This window comes from Sorex araneus, chromosome X (assembly GCF_027595985.1).
Source record: "Sorex araneus isolate mSorAra2 chromosome X, mSorAra2.pri, whole genome shotgun sequence".
Taxonomy (NCBI): domain Eukaryota; kingdom Metazoa; phylum Chordata; class Mammalia; order Eulipotyphla; family Soricidae; genus Sorex; species Sorex araneus.
The window spans coordinates 278,085,967-278,103,401 of record NC_073313.1 but is presented as its reverse complement, the minus strand read 5'-3'; the positions used below and the strand labels follow the sequence as shown (position 1 = coordinate 278,103,401).

The window sequence follows — 17,435 nt, the reverse complement described above, 5'->3', positions numbered from 1 at the left end:
ATAGGAAAAAATTATATTTCTTCTCTTTTAAACGTTATAGGCAGAACAAGTTGCTATAACCTCTGAGTTTGAGAGCTACAAAGTTCGAGTTCATAATGTTCTAAAACAACAGAAAATTAAATCTGTGTCTCAGGGTGAGACTGAGGAAGCCAAACAAGAAAGGTAAAGTCTTTATTAGAAAAAATATACAGACTTTTCCACTAGGCAGACTCTCTGTCTAAGGACACTGAAAATTCTACCTTTATTACATTGACTATACATGTAATTTACCAACGAGCAGTTTTTTTTTCCTTCCCTTTTCGGATCATACCCAAAGATGTTCAGAGGTTACTCCTGGCTCTGCACTCAGGAATTACTCCTGGTTTTGCTCCGGGGACCATATGGGATGCCGGGATCAAACCTGGGTCAGTCGGTCATGTGCAAGGCAAACGCCCTCCCCACTGTACTGTTGTTCCAGCCTCTAAAAGCTTAGCTTCACTGTGTCTCCAGATAGCAACAAGAAAATATCACTCCACGGGCACCAGTGGAAACTCCGTAAGGTGTGAAGTGAGCAGGAGTCTTTGACTTATACCTAAATAGTTCATCTTTTTTTTGTTTGTTTGTTTTTTGGGTCACACCTGGCGATGCACAGGGGTTACTCCTGGCTCTACACTCAGGAATTACTCCTGGCAGTGCTCAGGGGACCATATGGGATGCTGGGATTTGAACCTGGGTCGGCCGTGTGCAAGGCAAACGCCCTACCCTCTATGCTATCACTCCAGCCCCCTAAATAGTTCATCTTGTATTAGTACAATAATAATAGAAATTAAAGACATTAAATGTCTCTTAAAAATAAAGACAAGTTAACATTATGATAGTTTTTCCAAATTTGAAAATTTGGGAATAAAGCCTTGATGAGCCTTGATGCAGAATTTGCTTAAAAACATTTTACTTGTTTCGTGAAAGTTTTAAATTAATGCTATTTGAATTTTTGAACTAAATTTTTTAATTTTATGTTACTTCAAATACATCCAAAAAAAATTTAAGTAACTTGATAGCCATCTCAGTTACTTTTTTCATAATATATTGTTTGGTGCTTCTTCGCAAACAGTAGGTGTACTGTTTACTGTATGAGGCTAGAGAGGTAGTGCAGGGCGGTGGCGCTTGGCCTTACTGCTGCCAACCCCATCTTTGTTAATGAGTAGTATATTGTGTAATGTGTAGGGCCAAAGAGATAATGCATGCTTAAGTTGTTTTTGCATACTTAAACCCAGTTTGACCCTGATACTGCATATGATTCCCTAAGAACTGCCAAGAGGTTCAACTCCCTGTGCACCAAAGGTGTCGTCCCTCCCCCCACCCCAAAGAAAAAATCTGCATAAAACTAGTGCACAGGTCACTTTGTAAATTAACAAAATTAAACACGGAATAAGAGGTAGAACAATTTACAGCAAAGGTATGATGTTCATATTCTTAAGAGATTCTCTGTTGAGGGGCCAGAGCAGTAGCACAGCGGGGAGGGCATTTGCCTTGCATGTGGCCAACCTGAGTCCGGTCCCCAGCATCCCATATGGTCCCCCGAGCACTGCCAGGAGTAACTCCTGAGTGAGAGCCAGGAGGAACCCCTGTGCATCACCAGGTGTGACCCAAAAATTTTTTAAAAGGTGGGGGCCAGGGAAGCAAGGAGTCTCTGTGTACATATGACTCTTAGTAAATATTTGAATACCTCTCAATGTTTGTATGTTTTTGCCTTTAAAATATTAAATTTTGTAGCTGAAAGTCAACTGAAATTTTTTCTTCAAGTTCATCTTGAAGGTGAAGTTAAATATTGACAGAATTAAATAAATGTATCACCATGTGTAGGATTCATATTTTATGCAGAATTTTTATTTTAAACTATTATAACAGATATTTGACGTTTCTTTTAGTCTTAAAAACTAACTGCATTTTTAAATGAAACTAGTAGTTTATTATATGTGTTATGACAAAATTAACATTTGTAGCTGTATTTTTAGTTTTTTAATTTTTTTTGCTTTTTGGGTCACACCTGGCAATGCACAGGGGTTACTCCTGGCTGTACATTCAGGAATTACTCCTGGCAGTGCTCAGGAGACCATATGGGATGTTGGGAATCAAACCTGGGTTGGCCGTGTGCAAGGCTGTGCTATTGCTCTAGCCCCTTTAGCTGTATTTCTTCACGGACTCCTCATTATAATTTGATCTAATGTACCATTCCTTTTAAAGGCTAACATCAAGCTTTGAGACTTTTTTAAATTCTAATAACATTCTGCAATATAAAACATGTTACTTTGATACCATTTAATGGTCATCGCCATTTTAATATAAAATTTAGAAATTGTGATCTTTATAACTATATATTTGTACATATAATAGGCAGTATATGAAATTATATATAATTATAGCTTATAGTTGTCTTTATAATTGTAGAATGCTTAAGATCAAATATGAATATAATTTTTATGTATTTAATCTTAGTCTTTGAATTCTTATTTCTTTAATATCATCAACAGTAATAGCAAGAGAATAGCATTGAAAGATTAAATGAAGGTAAAGTGTATTTGGAATCACAAATATCCTCTTTCAAATTATATTTCTGATTTAGAGAACACTTGGAAATGATGATTGACCAACTGAAAATCAAATTACAAGACACCCAAAATAACTTACAGATCAGTTTATCTGAACTTCAGACTTTACAGTCGGAACATGATACTCTGCTTGAAAGACATAACAAGATGCTACAAGAAACTGTGTCCAAAGAGGCAGAACTTCGGGAAAAGTAAGAGCAGCTCTGACAGTATATTTCTTTAGAATATTGTGTTGCTCCTTGAAACTAAGGAAGAGATACTTTAAAGGTTTTGTGAATTCACCTTTTTTTTTTTTCTTTTGGGTCATACCTGGTGATGCTCAGGAGTTACGCTTGGCTTTGCACTCAGGAATTACTCCCTGCAGTGTTCAGGGGACCATATGGGATGCTGGGAATCAGACATGGGTCAGCCGTGTGCAAGGCAAACGCCCTACTCGATGTTCTATTGATCTAGCCCATAAATTCACCTTTTCTACCCTAAAGCTCTCCCCTTTTGATCTTCTTGTTCTTAGTAGGGTTTTTTGGTTTTTTTCAGTAACAATTATCTGCTCATGAATATATGCCTCTCACGGCTATTTATTTTTTATTCTAGAAGTTATTAGACTATATTGCTTAAACAAATGATGCAAGTTTTACCTCCAAAGTAATTCAGTTTTTCAGAAATACTTTTGAAAAGTTTAGAGTGTACCAGTATTCTAAGTGCTAGAAACTATTCATAGCACTGTAGTATTGTCGTCCCGTTGTTCATCCGTTTGCTTGAGTGGGCACCAGTAACATCTCCATTGTGAGACTTGTTGTCACTGTTTTTGACATATCAGTTACGTCATGGGTAGCTTGCCAGCTCTGTCTTATGGGCAGGGTACTCTCAGTAGCTTGCCAGGCTCTCCGAGAGGGACGGAGAAATCGAACCCGGGTTGGTCATGTGCAAGGCAAACGCCCTACCCACTGTGCTATTGCTCCAGCCAGGACTATTCATAGCATTTTGAAGTATCTTTCGGGGTCTTCTAACTCATCTAGAAATACAAAAACCGAATCATATTATCAGTGCCCCAATATTTTTCTTTAAGTACTTTTTTAAAACATTTTCATATTCATAATTTTTCTATAAAGTTGTAAAAGTGACATCACAGGAATAATTACTCTAGCTCCCTAATGTCTTCCTTGCAGAGAACCCAACGAATGTAACATTAAACGCACATGTTAACAACTCACACAAAACAGTGGACTGCATCCAAACGGTTGGTTTGGATTCCAGGTTTAGGGATTCAGGCCTCTAGTTCTCAAGGAGGTGAAGTCAGAGCTCTTACCCAACTTGGAATTAGAGCTGTTGGGGCTGGAGAGACAGTAAGGCACTTGCCTTGCACATAACTGACCCAGGTTCAGCCATCGGCAATTCATGGTCCCCTGGCCTCTCCAGGAGTGAGTCCTGAGTGCAAAGCCAGGAGTCAGTCCTGGGAACTGTGAGGTGTAGCCTAAAAAAATAAAAGCAATAATAATTTAAAATAGAGTTGTTAACATCCTTCCAGAAATGCTAAGAGACAGTTCAGGAGATAAGGCACATACTCTGCAGTACTGCTACAGCACCCACCAGCCTGTTTCCAACTTCTGGCTCTACATATCATCCCCAAAGTACTACTGTGGTCACCCCTACGCACACAGAAGAATAATCCTTGAGCATTGTTGTGTATAACCCAGGTGCAAAAAAAAAAATTTTTTTTGTCTATTAAAAAATTGCATGAGTTGTATTTTCTGGGTTTGGTTTGCTTTGGCATGGGGGCTGTGCCAATTCAGTGAGTCAGGAGTCTGCTCAGGGATCACTTTCAGTGGTGTTCAGGGGAGCATCTGCAGTAGCTGGCATTAAACTGGGGACAGCAGCATGCAGATCAAGCGCCTTATCCCTATACTGTGTCTCAGCCCCACTATTTGCTCTCTTGAATTCATGTTTCTCTCTTTCTCTCCCTTTGTATTTCTTTTTAATTTCTCTAAACTCACTTACTTTACAAAAAATACAATAAAAAAACAAAATTTTCAAAATTTTTTTTTAATTTCCATGAAAATTGGTAAAAGTTGACAATTCCTAGGACTGTCCTTGGAAATTCCAATTCAGTGGCTTTGGGTGTTTAACAAGGTACCCCAATTCTGATATGCAAGACTTGGAAAAAAATATAGTAAATTTGGTATGTTTTACAACTTCAAATTAATTGGCTTTAAAATGGGTAATTTGGTTTTTCCTTTGTGAATAAAAGGGGATTTTTTCTTTTCCAAGTGTTTAAGGTAGTAGAAAAAAGATAAATTAATCCAATATTTATATGAGCTGCTGCATAAGATCACTGTCACTGTCACCCCGTTGCTCATCGATTTGTTCGAGCAGGCACCAGTAACGTCTCTCATTGTGAGACTTATTGTTACTGTTTTTGGCATATCCAATACGTCACGGGTAGCTTGTCAGGCTCTGCCGGCCACATAAGATACCCCAAAGAAATGAGCTACTTTAAGATATTTAATATTAATTTAAAATATAAAATAAGTTATGTTCTACAGTTGGTGTTTTATATATATATGTACATATAAGTATGAAGGAATGTTCTGAACAACACAGTGTAGCTATCAACTGTTATCTCAGCCGCCTTATCTAAACTGTGAAGCACAGAAACTAATTTGAATTAGTTAGTAAGTGCCTTTTCTGTCCAAGTTGTTACATCACTAGTATCATGGTACTTTCATAGGAGAGAAGTTCAGTCATATATTCAGCGGATGTCTCAGTATGAATTCTATAGAATTCTGTATATATTCTAAATATATGTCTAAAAAGGCTGAGTTGGTACCTAAAGTTGAAAGTTCTCATTTGAAGAAAATCTCTCATACCGTTAGGTTGTGTTCAATACAGTCCGAGAATATGGTTTTGAAGTCTGATCATGCGCAGACTGTGAGCCAGCTGACGTCCCAAAATGAGGTCCTGCGCAGCAGCTTCCGGGAGCAGGTGCGCTGCCTGCAGGAAGAGCACAGGAAGACCATGGAAACGCTGCAGCAGCAGCTCAGCAAGGTGGAAGCTCAGCTCTTCCAGCTGAAGAGTGAACCCGCCACAAGAAGTATGTATGTAGGCGTGGGAGCGTTCAGTGCTTGTGTGTTTGGGTTTTAGTTCCCTCCACTTAATTACATTCTTCACAGTTTATAAGAAAAAAGAAATTTTGAGAAATTCTCTCAAAAAGCTCAACTGGCTGAGCTCAGGTTGCTGGAGACAGCACAGCGGGAGGGGCCCAGCCACAGGACTAGGAGCAAGTTTCGGGCACCAAAAGCAAATACTGGAATTTCACTTGATGACAACCAGTATAAATTCTGTGGTTAATGAATTTTGGATTTATTTACTCAGAAGATATTTGTGGTTTTTTTTTTTTTTAATTCAAAACTAACTTTTTTTAAATTTAAAAACTTTTATTTCAAATGCTTTGTTGTGGTTATTTCATTTTATTTTTTTGACTTTTTTATTAGTGAATCACTGTGAGGGTACAGTTACAGACCTACAAATTTTTGTGCTTGTGTTTCAGTCATATTGTGCTTGAGTGCCCATTCTCCACCACCAATGATCCCAGTATCCCTCCCACCCATCCCCCTACCACCCCACCTCTGTGGTAGGGCATTCCCTTTTGTTCTCTCTCTCTCCATTTGTGTGTTGTGGTTTTCAATAGAGGTCTTGAGTGGCCATTTGTTTGATCTATAGTCTATTTTCAGCACGTATCTCCCATCCCAAACAAGTCTTTCAACCACATTTTACTTGGTGTTCCCTTCTCTATCTGAGCTGTCTTTTCCTCCAGCATGTGAGGCTGGCTTCCATGCCGTGGAGCCAACCACCTGGTACTTATCTCTACTATTCTTGGGTTCTAGTCTCCCATTCTGTTACTTTATATTCCACAGATGAGTGCATCTTTCTATGTCTGTCCCTCTCTTTTTGACTCATTTCACTTAGCATGATACTTTCCATATTGATCCACTTATCTGCAAAGGTACTCAGAAGATATTTGAACCCTTTTGATTATACTTGATTATAACCTCTTGGGATAACAGTTTTCATATGTCAGTTAGTCTTCACATGATATAGAGTATTTCCTTTTCTCTAACTCAGACTTACTCAGCCGTTTTCATGTCCAAATTTCAGTTTTCACTGGATCTTCATTCATTATTATTCTCCCAATGCAAGTTGCCAAATAGATTTCTTTTTGATTAATTTCTAAGAAAGCTTTTGCTTTTTAAGCAAAAGCACTAATATAGCAATGAACTTGGAAGATTGGCCAGTACAACTTCTTCCCTTCAAAATTTCTAATTAGTTGGAGTTTTAGTTCAGTGACACCCATTATCTTCTATTCTACTTCTACAAGAGATAAAACCATGTCAGCAGAGATGAGGCTCCATTTCATCTTAAGTGTAACTTCGTATTTGTGTTCCTTTTGAAATGTCACTAGGGGGTTGGTGGTTATAGGCCGCTCCTAGGGGTCAGAAATCAGCTTCATGAAAACTTAATATATGCCAAGAGTCAACCAGAAGTAGCAAGCAAACACTGTACAAGAATTTTTTTTTAATAAATTTATTTATTTTTAATTAATGAATCACCATGAGGGTACAGTTACGGATTTATACACATCTGTGCTTATGCTAAAAATATGGAACGCTTCACGAATTTGCGTGTCATCCTTGCGCAGGGGCCATGCTAATCTTCTCTGTATCGTTCCAATTTTAGTATATGTGCTGCCGAAGCGAGCACTGTACAAGAATTTTTTTAACTAGGAATTAACATTGAAATAATGGAACATCTTGTTCTTAACTTTTGAACACAACGTGAAGGGCCGGAGGGACTTACTTCATATGAGATCTTTAGTCTTTAGATTCTCCCTCAGCCTTTTTTTTTTTGCTTTTTGGGTCACACCTGGCAACGCACAGGGGTTACTCCTGGCTCTGCACTCAGGAATTACCCCTGGCTGTGCTCAGGGGACCATATGGGATGCTGGGATTTGAACCTGGGTCAGCCTCGTGCAAGGCAAACGCCCTACCCGCTGTGCTATCTCTCCAGCCCCACCCTCAGCCTTTTTTTGACTAGGTTTTGCAGGAGGATCTGCCCTGAGACATCTGCTGAATATATGTATAAACTTCTCCATATGCATCTCCACTCGTGTTAAATATGTTATACCTGGGGAGAAAAGGCACTTGCTGTTAACTAATTCAAATGATTTTTATATTTAATAACTCAGATGAAGAATATTAAATGAGAATTATGTTTATGATTCACATGAGAAATGACCTTAGCACCTTATATAAAATGTCACTATAGAGCATTAAGTAATTTTATTTATTTATTTTTATTGAATCACCATGTGGAAAATTACAATGCTTTCAGGCTTAAGTCTCAGTTATACAATGCTGAAACAACCATCCCTTCACCAGTGCACATATTCCACCACCAAAAAAACCCCAGTATACCTCCCATCCCTCCCCCCCGCCTGTGTAACTGATAAATTTCACTTTACTTTCTCTTTACTTTGGTTACATTCAATATTTCAACAAAAAACTCACTATTATTGTTAGGAGTTCCCCACTAAAGTCAGACCTGCTGAGATGAGATATGAGGTCGCTTTTGGATTTGGATTTCTGTATTTTAGCAACTAAGTCCAGGGAAATTTCTTCCAGAAATTAGATCATTGCAAGCTTGTATCTCTCATTAGTGGTCCTCATAATATGGCGGTCGCCACGCCCTTCCCTCGCCCCCCCCACCCCCACAAGGAAAAGGCGGGAGAGAAAGACCTTTCCTTTCCTGGGCGTGCATGGGGCTTCGGCTTAGTTCTCAGTCTGGAGACTTTCTGCAAGGAGCTGCCGGTACCAAAAGTAGTTTAGGAATCATGCTCATGCAGCTCCGGTGAGGCCACACACGTGTGGCCCCCTGGGATCACATCTCGGCAGAGAGCCAGTAATTTTATATTTTAAGTAAAATAGTATTCATTTTTATATTAGCTCATTTCTTTGGATTATCTTATGTGGTATCTCATAAATTACCTTATCAATAAAAGCAGAGGGCTAATGTTTAACAGAAAAGGAGAAGCAATTTAATGGAAAATAAAACTTGAACTTCACAGATGATCCAGGTGAGCTGAGACTGAGAACAGTAGAGGTGGTCATGGGAGGGAAGGTGGACTCGGGGGAGGAGGTCGGTTTCTTGCTGGTAGGTGGGAATTAGACATTGTTTATGATCGATCCAGTTAGGAATATAAAGTTTTTGAAGTGTGATGCTAAATATTTAAGGTGCAGTGTTAAATCAGTATACCTACATTTTATTTTTAGTACTTGGCATAAAGTTCTGTTCCCTAACCCACCTCTGGTCCTTGAAATAAGTAATTTTGATTTCTGTTTACTTTAGGTTTCTTAGATTTAATAAGTGACATAGTTAACTGTCTGATTTTATAGCTTTTTGAAATGTTTTTTATCAACAAACTGGAAACTTGACAAACTGAATAATTAGCTAATAACTTGTCCTGATTTCTGCCTCATCATGGTGGTGAACCAGCAGAGCTATGAACAGTTGCGGTCAATAAGAATGTCTTCCGAGCACTTCGGCAGCTGTGCTATATGAGGAAATATATAGTATCTGAAGTATCTAATCAAAAATTCTCAAAATAATCGTCCAAAAAAAAAAACCTCTGGAGTGTAACTTTATAAGTTCTACCAGTTATCAGCAACAAGATAACTCTTATCACTGTGAACTTTGTGTTATCTAATAATTTATCCTACAGTTTCTCTCAAAATTATAGGCAATTTTCAAAAATCCTTTTTTACATTTATTTGTACCCTATAGTTATTTAATTTCCTTCCATGTCATGTGTTCATTTTAATTTAATTTCTGGTATATTTTTATTATGTATTCTGTTAATGCTCAACCATCAGTTTAAGACAGTCTCACACTTTAAAAAAAAACTTTAATAGGCCCAGCTTCTTCTCACCAACCTTTGAAGAATCTTCGGGAAAGGAGGAACACAGACCTTCCCCTTCTGGACATGCACACCCTGACCCGGGAAGAGGGCGAAGGAATGGAGACAACAGATAATGAGTCTGTGTCTTCCACTGGCACGCACACACAGTCATTAGAGCAGCTGCTTCATTCTCCAGAAACTAAACTCGGTATATATCTTTCTTTTAAATTCATTTTTATTTGATTTTGCTGTCATGTCAAATTAATGCTACTCATAGTTTTAAATGCAATAGAAATTTTTTTTCATTATTTGTTCCTTTCAGATTAATTTCTTTCAGATGAAAAATGATCCTCAAGATAAAATAGTGTGTGGTATGTTTATTTTCCTTAAAATGCGGACCTCCATGGCTCCCCTCATCCCAGGGAAGCTCGATTCCAGAGTTCCCCAGAGCTTGCAGTTCTGCCCTCGTTTCCATCAGTGGCCCTCTGAGCTGAGATTCCCAGGCAGACTGTGCAGGACAGGCTGAGGATCCTGAGTTGGGGTCACCTGTTCAGCCCAGGCACGAGCAGAACCAGAAACCTAGAGCAGGAAGCACCAGGCCAGGTATGAGCCTGTGGGCCTGACCCTCACTGAGGGGGCACTTTGAGCTAAACTGGCCACTCTTATGTGCCAAATGCCTTAACATTACCCAGTCAGGGTCTGTGAGCTCACACCAGCATGAGAGGCTCTGAAATAATTGTTTTAATTTAAAAAAATGCTCTAAATCAGGTCCCGAGTGATAGCACAGCAGGTATGGTGTTTGCCTTGCACATGGCCGACCCAGGTTCAATTCTCAGCATCCCATATGGTCCCCTGAGCACCACCGGGAGTAATTCCTCAGTGCAGAGCCAGGAGTAACCCCTGAGCATTGCCGGGTGTGACCCACATATATATACATATATATGCCCCAAGCCAGAGAAACAGTACGGGTGTTTAGGTACTTGCCATGTGTGCAGTCTATCCTGATTAGATCTTCTGACTGCCGACTCTCCTCAGCACTGCCAGGAGTTAGCCTCAAGGTACCCTCTCCTCCCTCACACCGCCAGAAATAAACGAAGCTCCAAGCTTTTTTGTTGTTGTTCCTGTGAAATTTTTTAATTTTTTTTTTCAGTCACCGTGAGCTACCTGTACAAAGTTTTCATGTTTCAGTTTCAGTCATACAATAATCGAACACTCATCCCTCCAGTGCACATTTTCCACCACTAATATCCCCAGTATCCCTCCTGCCATCCCCGTCCCAACCGTCCCCCCTGCCTCTGTGGCAGACAACTTCCCCCAAAGTACTCTCTACTTTGGGGCATTATGGTTTCCAATACAGACACCAAGAGGCCTTGGTCCTTTGTCTACCTTCAGTACACATCTCCCATTCTGAGCCATCCCTCCAACCATCATTGACTTAGTGATCCCAGCTGCCTTCTCCCCCTGCTTATAAAGCTGACTTCCAACTGTGGACAAAACCCCAAGCTTAAACCAGAAATGGAGATTTGGAAATTCCTTTTCCCCTTTCCCTGAGAGTTGAAGCTTCTATAGTACTAGAAATCAGAATAAGCCATTTTTCACCCTTCTAAGAAATGAACAGTTCTGTGAATTAGTAGTGCTAGATTTGCCTTAGTCAGTTTGGGAGCTTTTACTATTAAGGTAATTAATATTAATGTTTAAGCTTCAGTAAGAAACCCTTTTCATCTTTCTGGAGTGAGGACTATTTCTTCACAGATGTTGATTGTGACGTGGGTGGAAACTAGAGTCATGTGTCCTTGGGCCTTTCATACTGGGGAGGAGGCGGCAGCAGCAGCAGATCCTAGAACCGGACTTGGCCGTGGCATTGTGCTGACATTTTGTGCTGATGAGTTGTTTTCTCATTTACAAGATTTGATACCCTATATTAGAAAATTCTTCAGAGTCACAGATAATTAATGAATTTTAATATAGTATTGAGCTAGAAATACAGCTCAGTGGAAGTGTGCTGTCACATGAATTAGACCCTAGAGTTGGTCCCTGGCATCACCAAAAAAAAGTCATATTAATTCATTTATAAGTAAAATGACATATATTCTTAAAACTAGTAGAATTGTCTCACAAGCCTAACATTTCAGAATTGAGAGTATGTATTCAATTTTATTGTGACCTTTACAAGAGATTCTGTGTAAGCTTTCAGCATGTAACAACTCTTAATATGTTGAAGAATGGGAGAGAGCAGATCTGTGTAATATTATAGGTAAACATCTATACTTCGGTATTTTCCTTATTTAGACAATTCAGTAATGGATGGGACTGGAGGATAGCACAGTGAGTAGGGTGTTTGCCTTGCAGGCGGCCAACCCGGGTTCGATTCCTTTGTCCCTCTCAGAGAGCCAGGCAAGCTACCGAGAGTATCTCACCCACACAGCGGAGCCTGGCAAGCTCCCTATGGCGTATTTGGTATGCCAAAAACAGTAACAAGTCTCACAATGGAGACATTACTGGTGCCCGCTCAAGCAAATCCATGAACAATGTGATGACAGTGCTACAGTAATAGATGATTTTGAAAATGAATATTTGGAACAATATTTTGCAGAGCCTCCTTTATGGCATGCTGAATTTACCAAAGAGGAGTTGGTTCAAAAGCTTAGTTCAACCACAAAAAGTGCTGATCACTTAAACAGCCTGCTTCGGGAAACGGAAGCTACCAATGCAATCCTCATGGAGCAGATTAAGGTAAGATCAAAAAACTACCCCCAAGAAAATGCTTGGCACCAACTCAGTTTGATTACCCCTTAACAAATACACACTTTAAAGTTTAAAGTTTTCTGTATCCGACATATCTGTAGCGTCCTCTTCATGCTACTCCATTCTGAAGGTGAGAGGTACTCACTGTTGGTGCGGTGGCGCTGGGCCCCACTCAGCAGTGCTCAGGCTGTTCTGAGTCTTTCCGGAACGGCCCCTGCTGCTGCCTGAGGGACCATTTCTGCTACGGGGAACTTGTACTGGGCACAGTGCGGACAAGGCGACCCTTCACCCCATATTAGTTGTTTTTAAAAAATATATTTAGAAACTAAACATTCTTGAGTTAATTATTCCATATTTGCTTAAATAAAACTTAAATGATCCAAGTTCAGTTTCTGGTACTTCTAATCTGTCCTGATCTGCCCCTCTCCCCTCCCACACACAGTACTGGGTATTGCCCTGGAGACCCTAAATCAGCACTGAGCCAAAGTAGCACCACTTGAACTGCCTACCCCAGTATCACCAGGAATAGCTGCCAGACCCCTAAATGCTACCACCACACCTCTTCCACCCTCCGAAAATGGGGAACCAGGTATATGATTCATGGTAGCACACTTATCTCATGAGTGAGAGACACTAAATCAAATCCCCAGCACTGAAAAAAAAAAAGTTTCAAAAGGAGCTTGAATTCTTAAATTCTAAAGGTAAACTAAAAATTCTAGTTCGTTCAGCTAATGTTTATAAACAGTAGAGTCTGGAGTGGCCTGGGACATTTTTTCTGTTTAAATTTTTATACCAGAAACATGTAGTAAGACAAGATACATTATGACGCAATTGATTACATGAGATTTTTCTACCCTGATTGAGAAATTACCTCTCCTAATATGGTCATATCACTTAGTGAGAGTTAACATTAATCAGGCCTTGGGATGTTTTCCACACAATTATATGTAATTTTCATAGTCACTGGATCAGATAAAATTGATAATCTAATGGAGCCCATTTTGACTCCGTTTGTCTGAAAGCACGTGCTCATTGCCCTTGGCCCCATGTAGCTCAGTCTCACCTCTGTGCAGGCCACCTTTTGTCTTTCTCCAGTTTAGTTTGGTTGGTTTTGATTTTTTAATTTTTGGGACCCCCCCTGGCTATGCTCAGGGATCGCTCCTGGCTGTCCGCAGGGACCATGTACACTGTTGGGGATTGCATCCAGGTCATCTGCAGCAAGCACCCCTATGTTCTCGCTCCAAGCCCTCAAATTAATTTGTTTTAAGACTGAATTATTTAATTTGTATACGTTTTTATATTTCAGCACTAAGTACTTTTCTATGCATCTCTGTAAAATGGTATTTGGGGGTTGGTTGGTTTTTGTTTTTGTTTTTTTTTTTTTTTTTTTTTTTTGGTTTTGGACCATACCCACCAATTTTCTTGGTTGTGCTTGGATCAACATAAAATGATGAAATGTAATAATTTCTTGTTATTTTGATGCAAGGATCTTTCTTATAAATGTTAATACCTTACCATCTTTTTCATATTATCTTTTTTTTGGGGGGGGGTCACACCTGGCGATGCACAGGGGTTACTCCTGGCTCTGCACTCAGGAATCACTCCTGGCGGTGCTCAGGGGACCATATGGGATGCTGGGATTTGAACCCGGGTCGGCCGCGTGCAAGGCAGACGCCCTACCCACTATGCTATCACTCCAGCCCCCTTTCATATTATCTTTTGCCCCATTTTCTGGTAGTATTTTGAACTGTCCTACATTCCTGCTTTTGTTTGTTTTTGTTTTGTTTTGTTTTTTTGTATCCTGGACTTGACAGACCTCTTAGTTAAGTACTGTTCATTATATAAGTACAGTTTTGCTACAGATATCTTGAGTGCCCAAGTTTCTGGGAGCAGGGATTCTGAGACTGGGGCACATATTTGCCTCAGCCTCAGCTTTCCTGTCTCTCACACAGTGTTTCTCTTTATCCCAGATGCCAGAGCATTACTTTCTATGGGAAGCAGAAACAGGGAACCCTAAGGTGGCTTCAGTCCTTGTTTTCCAGCCCCATTGCCATGATACATTATTTTTTTTAGTAAAATACTTTCATTTCACTTCTATTTTTTTCTTTTTTTAATTGTTTTTTAATTTTTTTAATTTTAATTTTAACTTTTTTAATGAATCATCGTTGACTGGAGTGATAGCACAGTGGGTAGAGCCTTCCCCTTCATGTGGCCAACCTGGGTTCAATTCCTCTGTCCCTCTTGGAGAGCCTGGCAAGCTACCAGTGGCGTCGATATGCCAAAAACAGTAGCAAGTCTCACAATGGAGACGTAGTGGTGCCCGCTCAAGCAAATCGATGAACAGGATGACAGTGCTACAGTGAATCACCGTGAGATAGTTTCAGATTTACACACTTTGGTGCTTACGTTTCAGTCATAAAATGATTGAGTACCCATCCCTCCACCAGTGCCCATTCTTCATCACCAGTGTTCCCAGTATTCCTCCCACCAACTCTCCTTGCCTCTGTGGCAGGCACATTCCCTTTTACGCTCTCTCCTTTTGGGTGTTATGGTGATTACACATTAAAGGATGTTTGCTGGCTCTCCGGGCGGCTCTTTCTCGCCGCCTGCATTCCGTGCTCTTGAACCACTTCCCCACCCGGGACAGCCGTTTCCTTGGGTGGTGAAAGGAGGAACGAGGGTCAAGTTGGTTGGTGATCAGTTGCCGTTTATTCCATCTCTGTCTCTCCCAAACTCTCTCCATAACTCTCTCCTAACTTTCTCCAACTCTCCACAGCATCTCTCACATTCTCCCCAGCCTGTGTAATCACCTTGCAACTCTGTCTCTCTGCCTCTCTCTACTCCTGCTTTAACCACCTCTTCTCTAACCACGCCTCCCAAACCATGCCTTTCCACCCCCAAGTGCAATCAACATGTTTTTCAAACCTTCCGTACTACTTATAGCCCACCATGGCACAGCGTAGCACTTAAGGTGTGTTTCTCCTCTCCTTAGACCAGTAACTTAATTAACATCTTAATTCTACTTCCTATATGGACACAGTAATAGACACATTTAGGCTTGTAGGGTGACTCTCCTGGGGACATCTCGCCACAGACTCATACTGCAGTGCTCAGGCCAGATTAATCATTCCTAACCCTAGCAAGGATCCGAATCTAGTTACTACTTTTTGGATCATGACAGCATTTGTCTGTGACCAAGCTCTTAACTTATAGTTAAGCATTATGGCACTTTGGCCAGGCCCATCTCGATGCCAGGGTAACAGCTTGCTCTGCATCTATCCAGTCCCTCTTCGGGACCCTGCCTTCGGGGTGCTAGGAAGTAAGGGAAACTGAGGCTTAAGTCCAGAGAGCAGATGTCCAGGAGGTAATATAATCTGGAGTCAATTAACTCCCAAGTTACAGGCTTGTCTTTTTAGCTGTCTTCCTGTAGCACTGTCGTCCTGTTGTTCATCGATTTGCTCGAGCGGGCACCAGTAATGTCTGTGAGACATTGTGAGACTTGTTACTGTTATTGGCATTTCGAATACGCCAGGGGTAGTTTGCCAGGCTCTGCCCTGCTGTCTTGTAGTCATACAAAAGCAATTGCACCGAAATAACTAACCATTCAAAGGACGGTAAGGATAAGAGAGAAAGACAACGTTTACAAGTCAACAGAGTCTGATCAGGAGATAAAGGTAATTGACAGGTTGGGGAAGTAATCAACAAACACAAGCTCCCTGCCATCAGGGAGGAAGGGCAAACCAATGTTATTCTATAGTTCGCAATACAGGTACTAAGTGTCCATTATGTTCAGTCCACAGTCTACTTTCAGCACACATCTCCCATCCTGAGCAAGCCCTCCAAGCATCATTTGCTTGGTGGTACATTGTATTCTTAAGGCAGCATCTTCCACATATTTCTGTGGAGCAAATTCTCACCTCTTGTCAGTGGCACTGGCCAAGCTACTGGACCAACTTAACTCCCATTTCATCTGCTGTGCCCTTCTAGGAGTGTATAGAACTTTCTCATATACTTTTTGTTTTGTTTTGTTTTGCTTATTTTGGGTCACACCCGGCGATGTTCAGGGGTTCCTCCTGGCTTTGCACTCAGGAATTACTCCTGGTGGTAGTAACTATGGGGTGCTGGGAATCGAACCCGGGTTGGCTGCGTGCAAGGCAAACGCCCTACCTGCTGTGCTATTGCTCCAGCCCCACTCATACTTTTTTCTCTGTCTCCAACCCCCTCCCTCTCTCTCTCTCTCTCTCTCTCTCTCTCTCTCTCTCTCTCTCTCTCTCTCTCTCTTTTGGGGCATTTCTAAGAGAAGAAATTTATGTATTCTGTCTGCTGTGTATAACCAGAAATACCTAAAATCCCACTTTTAACCATTCCCTAACACCAGCTTCTCAAAAGTGAAATAAGAAGATTAGAAAGAAATCAAGAACGTGAGAAGTCTGTCGCTAACCTGGAATACTTGAAGAATGTCCTACTACAGTTTATTTTCCTAAAACCTGGGAGCGAGAGAGAGAGGCTCCTTCCTGTTATAGATACAATGTTGCAGCTCAGCCCAGAAGAAAAGGGAAAACTTGTTGCAATAGCTCAAGGTAGGCCAAGGAAAATTTTGTGCTTGTTTTCTTAATTTAAACATACTGACAGTATTCACTGTGTAAAATTCCAGCTCCAGAAAAAAAGTTTTTTTTTTTTTAATTTGGACATACATACTGCACAAGCCTTATTATTTAAAAAAAAAATCATTGAATTATATACTTGAACAGGGTGAGTTGTACACCTTTAATTATATCTCAATAAAATGTTTCAAAGTAAAACCCTGTGCATTAGGGGAAGCCCCAGCCCGGTGTACCTGCTCAGGAGCCAAGTGTTTGCTTGCCACCTCTGCCCCGTGGTTTAGGGCATTCCTGGGGCACAGAGCTACTGGGCCGGAGCCACACACTGGCCCCCCCCCATCACCAGGATTTCGGCCAGCACAGCAACCAAGGGAAGAAAAGGATAAAATTAAATAATATTAATATTTTTGATTCTGTGTTTAAAAAAACTGTACACAGACATTTATAGTAACCTTATTTCAAATAAGGTGTATATCCTTGATTGGTAAATGAAAAAATGGTGTAGCTTCATATTGGAATTCTAGTTAGCAATAAAAAGCATTGAACTACTGA

General features: G+C 40.5%; 1 protein-coding gene and 1 non-coding gene across 3 annotated transcripts in view; one reads left to right on the top strand and one right to left on the bottom strand.

Moving 5' to 3' along the window:
- LOC129399967 (GRIP and coiled-coil domain-containing protein 2-like) overlaps nt 1-17,435 on the top strand; it is a 62,026-nt gene that overhangs the window by 42,272 nt on the left and 2,319 nt on the right. For both annotated transcript variants that reach the window (XM_055121820.1, XM_055121818.1), the window contains 6 exons: nt 41-162; nt 2,603-2,779; nt 5,459-5,676; nt 9,551-9,745; nt 12,131-12,270; nt 16,661-16,862. In XM_055121820.1, the coding sequence (XP_054977795.1) occupies nt 41-162; nt 2,603-2,779; nt 5,459-5,676; nt 9,551-9,745; nt 12,131-12,270; nt 16,661-16,862 (1,054 nt within the window). The remainder of the gene's footprint in view (nt 1-40; nt 163-2,602; nt 2,780-5,458; nt 5,677-9,550; nt 9,746-12,130; nt 12,271-16,660; nt 16,863-17,435) is intronic.
- On the bottom strand, nt 7,237-7,343 carry LOC129400378 (U6 spliceosomal RNA). Its single transcript, XR_008627621.1, has one exon. It is a non-coding gene; the product is annotated as a U6 spliceosomal RNA (small nuclear RNA).